Genomic DNA, 6,000 nt, shown 5'->3' with positions numbered 1-6,000 from the left:
GAAAGGTTACATGAGCCACAAAATGGGCTTGGAATACACACCCACAGCAAAAATAAAACAATATCAAAAGCTGAGCCAAATAACAGCAAGAGATCCAGCAGTGAATATGATACTTTCAGGGTGGGGTAGATAGGCAAATGAGACATGCAAAATGAAGTAATACCCACAAATCATCGTTACTGCCAGACCAGTAAATTGTTTGGGACACAGCATCGCACCCTATCCAGCGTCCTCTTCCTCTTCCCCCAGCTCAGTAAACATCTTGCTTTATTTCCTTGAGTGCATGTAAGGGAAGTTTGAGAAATAAGAGAGTTTCTTTGAAACAGCAGTGTGACATGCAGTGACAAAATAAGTTTGATACTTTTCATTGCGGCTTTATTATCAATAAAGAAGACAGTGCATAGTGAAGCAGGAATATTGTTGTGCCAGGATCACAGGCTTTGGGTGCCTTATTAGTCGGATTATGATAATTCCACCAGTTAGGTGACAAGTTACCCTAATTTATCCCTGACTGTCCAAGGCTCCTGTGAGCCTTGTAACAGTGAAGGCACAGGACTACCCCAGTCACAGAGCCCCTCCAGCCATTTATGCTGCAGCATGTGAAGTCAGAGAGATTGCTGTTGCAGGAGGGAATAGGTTTGGGATAAGATTGCGGAACCAGCAGTGTGAGGAGTAAGTGAAGAGTCTCTGAAAATGGGAAATACGGGGTATGAGGCACCCGTAGGGATCTTAGCAATACTTACATCAGCTGTCTCCAATATCGTGGATGCTATATTAAGTAGCCAATATTTTTATTCCCTGTTCCCTTTATTTTGGCTGCAATTTTCACCTTTTGGAAGGTTGCAAACCATAAAAAGGTAAAACAAAACAACAACACCTGAGCTTGTCTACTAACTGTGCCATCCTAGTTCTGTGTTTTTAAAACAAACCTGCCTGTCAGGAGTGAAGCTGCAGCTGTACTGTGTTCTAAAAACATGTAACAAGGGCATCAGGAACTGCAAAACAAGAGATAGAGCCAGCGCTACTGTGGCCAATGCTCAGTTCAGAGCCAGTCCTAAAGTTGCTGAGTGCTTAAGTGGAGAACAGAAAAAGAACCCAAAATGCAAGCAAATATGGGTGCTTAGAAAGCAGAGCCTCCTAGGAGGTAATTAGGTTGCACTATGTGACTGGATGACACAGCTAAGAGGTGTCAGAGTAACAGCTGTGTTAGTCTGTATTCGCAAAAAGAAAAGGAGTACTTGTGGCACCTTAGAGACTAACCAATTTATTTGAGCGTGAGCTACAGCTCACTTCATCGGATGCATACCGTGGAAACTGCAGAAGACATTATATACACACAGAGACCATGAAACAATACCTCCTCCCACCCCACTGTCCTGCTGGTAATAACTTATCACTTATAGATAAGCTATTACCAGCAGGACAGTGGGGTGGGAGGAGGTATTGTTTCATGGTCTCTGTGTGTATATAGGATAAGCTATTACCAGCAGGAGAGTGGGGTGGGAGGAGGTATTGTTTCATGGTCTCTGTGTGTATATAATGTCTTCTGCAGTTTCCACGGTATGCATCCGATGAAGTGAGCTGTAGCTCACGAAAGCTCATGCTCAGATAAACTGGTTAGTCTCTAAGGTGCCACAAGTACTCCTTTTCTTTTAGCTAAGAGGTGCTGAGCCACTACAACTTCCATTGCTATCTATTGACACTGCAAAGGCTCAGGGCCTTTTAAGGTTTGTCATAACATCTCTATCCACTTGCTGAAAACATTTATCTATGTTAATTATTGTGATCTAATTAGCAGAAGATGATTTCATGACTGCCCTCTGGGATGAAGGGGATGGAAGTGGCACATTATCTCTGATTCTGATTGATTGATTCATGTTGGTAATGGAGATAAAAAAGAAGTTCGCTGGTGTATTGGAGAGAACAATTAGCAGAAGATGATCTGGTTAATTTAAGAAATCTTTTTAATCTCTAACTGATTCTATGATTCACTCCTTGCAATATGCAGGAATGCCCCTACTGGAGAGACAAAGTGGGTGAGGTAATATCCTTTACTGGACCAATTTCTATTGGTGAAAGAGGCATGCTTTTGAGCTTACACTGAGCTCTTCTTCTGTGATGGGAGGAGTCCTACTGTGCAGGAACATCATATTTGTGTGTGCATCTGAATTTAGGAAGAAGCTAAAACAAAAGAAATCCCTGGCTTTTATCAGACAAGGAAATAATTCTATTAGTCCATCACAGTCTGAAGGAAACTGCCCTGTAATTGGAGTGAGGCATGTCTGGGAATTCTAGGGAAATCTGCCCTAAGCGGCAGAAGGCCTTTATGTAGCACCTGGTCTGAGGTAGAGCTAGAGGCATTGCTTTATCCAGAACAAAACCGAGCTTCCCTACTTCTGGGAGAAAGGCGTAAAGGTCTATTCTCCAGCGCACATCAGGGACTTATTCCTTTGGGGAAGGTCTCTGTTTAGGCCACATCTACAGAAACTGTTAGGTCAGCTATCCAGAAAGAGATTGAGCAGAACCAAAAAGCTTGAGCTGTTGTCCTGTGATAAGGAGGGCTATAATGCTTTGTAAAACAAATAATTTCGTTATAACTCTTAACACTAGAGTGAAATAATCCTGTGTGTAACTCATACAATGGACAGCCCCATCACAAATTTCAGAGTAGCAGCCGTGTTAGTCTGTATCGGCAAAACGACAAGGAGTACTTGTGGCACCTTAGAGACTAACATTTGTTTGAGCATAAGCTTTCGTGAGCTACAGCTCACTTCATCGGATGCTCAAATAAATATGTTCATCTCTAAGGTGCCACAAGTACTTCATTTCTTTTCCTCATCACAAAATTACACAACATCTTTTAGTTAAAATATACCTAATGGTATTCTAAAGGTACTGTGCTCTACTTTCTATTAGTGTTTTAGAAATAGCTAATGATTTGTGAAAGGGTAAATGAAAATGAGTCAGCAGAGCAGCTCATTTATATGGACATTTTAGTCAGTTGTCTATTGTTAATCATTTATCTTACAGTAGCATCTAGCCTTCTGAGCAAAAACCTGAGAACCATCAACTCCTGAGTTCTAATGACATCTCTGACTGTCGGTATAAGCAAGTTACTTACAGCCAAATTGTCAAAAGTTGCCATTAATAATGGGTTCCTCAATTTTTAGGAGTTCAATTTGAAACACCTTAGACTTGGTTTTCAGAAGTTCTAAGCACCTGTAACTCCATATGAAATCAATGGGAGCTGCAGGTACTTACTGCTTTTGGAAATCAAGCCCAAGGTGTCTTTAGCTGGGTTCCTTTGCCTCAGTTTCCTCCTCTGTAAAAGAGGATTAACAATGTTATCTTTACCTACCTACCTCCTAAGGGGGTTGAGAGAATAAATAAGTTAGTGTTAATAAAAAGCTTTTTAGATAATTGCTACATAATGAAAATACTAAATATTATTAATACCAGAAGCAGCCTTGATATATGTACCCTTTCAAAATCTATTTTAAATACATGTCTAGGCTAAAGTGGGTAGTACCCACCTGGCTGTGCATTTCTCTCTAACGTTACATTTAAAAATAACACATGCTTGGTTAAATAGGATCTCTATTGCTAATAATGTAGGGAAAAGTGAAAAGTGTTTTGATAAAACCTCTTTTACCGCTGACTATGGATCTCAAAGGGAAATGTCAGTCATATGAAACTATGGTATATTCTGCAATGGGTATAAAACACAACTAGCAAAGTATCATCAAAAGGCGACACAGAGAATATTCATGAAAGTTACGAGTCTGTGCTAAAGACTATAGATAAGTTTTCTAGAGAAAATACAGACTGTTCTCTGAAGTACATTGTCCTGGAATAAGAAATATCAACATTTAGTAGGTACCATTAAAAAGTCAGCATTTGCTTGCTCAAATACTTGCAGTAAGAACTGTGGGTAAAATTTGCAAAAGTGACTAAGTGGCTTAGCAGCCTAAATCCCATTTTCAAAAGAGATTTAGGCACTTGGGACTCTGAATGAGACTTAGGGTGCTAAGGCCCAGATTTTTAAAGGTATTGAGATGTTGCTCCTTAAGTCACTTCTGAAAATGGGATTCAGGCTCTGAAGTTACTTCAGTGCTTTTCCAAAGTTCTGCTCTGTATCTTCCTAAACTAAACATGCAACAGCCTCTGTCCAGGCGGGAACCCTGTACCTGCACAGAGCCCCACTGACTGCAATAGGGAGCCCATACAGCGGTAGTTGCTGGACTGGCATCTAAAAATAGAAGAGACTGCAGTATTTCACTCACTGCAGGCAGGCAAATGGAGAGTTTTCAAATGGAACTAACTATACATGTCAGCTAAACAGAGATGTACTGCATATTACAAAGTCTAATATAATAGAAAAATCTGTAAGGACAGATAAATATTTAAACACTTGGCATTCCCTCAAGGACTTTTTAAAATACAGAAGTATTTTTTTAGAGAATGCATAAACAGCAAAGATAAATAATCAAGACCTTTCATCTGCTGTCAAGACAGTAAACACATTAATGGAACAACATTTTACAAAATGGTTCATTTCTTGTAGGAAACATTTAGTTTTGCAAGTGAAAATGGTTCTCAGTGATTTAGATTAAACTTGTTGTATTTATGCCTTGTTTTAAAAAAGAATTACTTTTTGGTTAGTCATACCTCTGTCTCTGTACTCTTTCTGGACAAAAACCAAACTTGCATTGGTTCTTTTTTACCCTTCATGGAAACAGGGCCTCTGTGTTCCAGGTGAAATTGAGGATCTGAATTTTCTGGTGACATAAGACACCTGAAATTAAAAACATTAGATTACCCCTCCACACACACAAACATACAGAGAAAACATTAAACATGCTACATCTGAGGGCACATTAATTACATTGTCAGGCAATACTGTAGGCTGGGCTTAACATGAATAATTGGACATGAGTGAGGACTCATATCCTGGGACACTGGATTAGGGAGATAAATTGATCAGTAGTTTGGAAAAAGAATATTTGTATTAGCTAAGATAAGGGGAGGGGGTGGGAAACACCCAGGGAACCATTTACAATGGACAAGGTAACAATGGATAAAATAAGCCTGGAACATAAGATGAGGCAAAGAGTAAGTCATTCATGGACAGTGAGTATACAGAGCATTCTTTACAGGGGTTGGTTCCTACAAAGTAACCAAGCCAATCCCAAAACATGTAATGAAATGTATAGTGCATGCAATGAAATGTGTAAATGTATATAAAGGAAGAAGTTTGCTGGGTAACTTTGGATGTGTGGTACCCTATGTACCAACCCCCTACACCTGAGTCTGGTCAACTCAGTGTAGCTTTGCTTTATGCCAAATAAAGGAACCTGAGTGACAAGCCTGAAGTCCGACTGAATTCTTGGGTAACCTGAGTGGAAGATGTCTCAGGGGAACCCCAACAAATATCTTAAGGCGATTATCATGTCTCACTACAAATTCCTGTGGCTGAATATAATTGTTTCCTATGGAAATAGAGATTCATGGTAATGTAACTTGACACAACATTTCATGAAAATACACGTGCTGTAATGTACTGAGTGGGATTGTCACTATCACCTCTAAAGTTACTTTAAAGGTACATTGATAAAGTTGTTTCTTTTGAAATTCTTATCAAGAAGGGGTTCTGCATTTCTCACCTGTAGGTGTACTCAGAAACATTGATTTTTCCTTTTGCTCCAGTGGTTTCTGTTCTGCTTGTTAGATTAACAGTGTTTCCAAAGAGACAGTAGCGGGGCATCCTTTGGCCTATGACACCTGTAACCACCTCCCCAGTGTGGATACCTATTGTTATCTTTAACAAGAAAAAGCAAGTCTGAATATTTTATAGTTCATGATCATTTTTACTAACTTGATGTTTCCAACTAAATACATATAATATGCATTTTCTAAATGCTGGAGTTTATCTTTTATAAGACACCAGTCTTGATTCTTTTTCACCTTACACCATGTGTAGCCATTTACTGTTGTGCAGAC

General features: G+C 39.5%; 1 protein-coding gene across 1 annotated transcript in view; it reads right to left on the bottom strand.

Moving 5' to 3' along the window:
• Positions 1–250: 250 nt before the first annotated feature.
• Positions 251–6,000, bottom strand: part of GUCY1B1 (guanylate cyclase 1 soluble subunit beta 1) — a 63,215-nt gene continuing 57,465 nt past the window's right edge. Inside the window, exons 11-13 of the mRNA XM_077814473.1 lie at positions 5,664–5,818; positions 4,669–4,795; positions 251–274 (exon numbers count right to left, since the gene is read on the bottom strand). Of these exons, the coding sequence (XP_077670599.1) occupies positions 251–274; positions 4,669–4,795; positions 5,664–5,818 (306 nt within the window). The remainder of the gene's footprint in view (positions 275–4,668; positions 4,796–5,663; positions 5,819–6,000) is intronic.

The sequence above is a fragment of the Eretmochelys imbricata genome, chromosome 4 (genome assembly GCF_965152235.1).
Source record: "Eretmochelys imbricata isolate rEreImb1 chromosome 4, rEreImb1.hap1, whole genome shotgun sequence".
In the NCBI taxonomy this organism is placed as follows: domain Eukaryota; kingdom Metazoa; phylum Chordata; order Testudines; family Cheloniidae; genus Eretmochelys; species Eretmochelys imbricata.
Note: the sequence above shows the minus strand (reverse complement) of the source record. Positions and strands in the feature narration are given on the sequence as shown.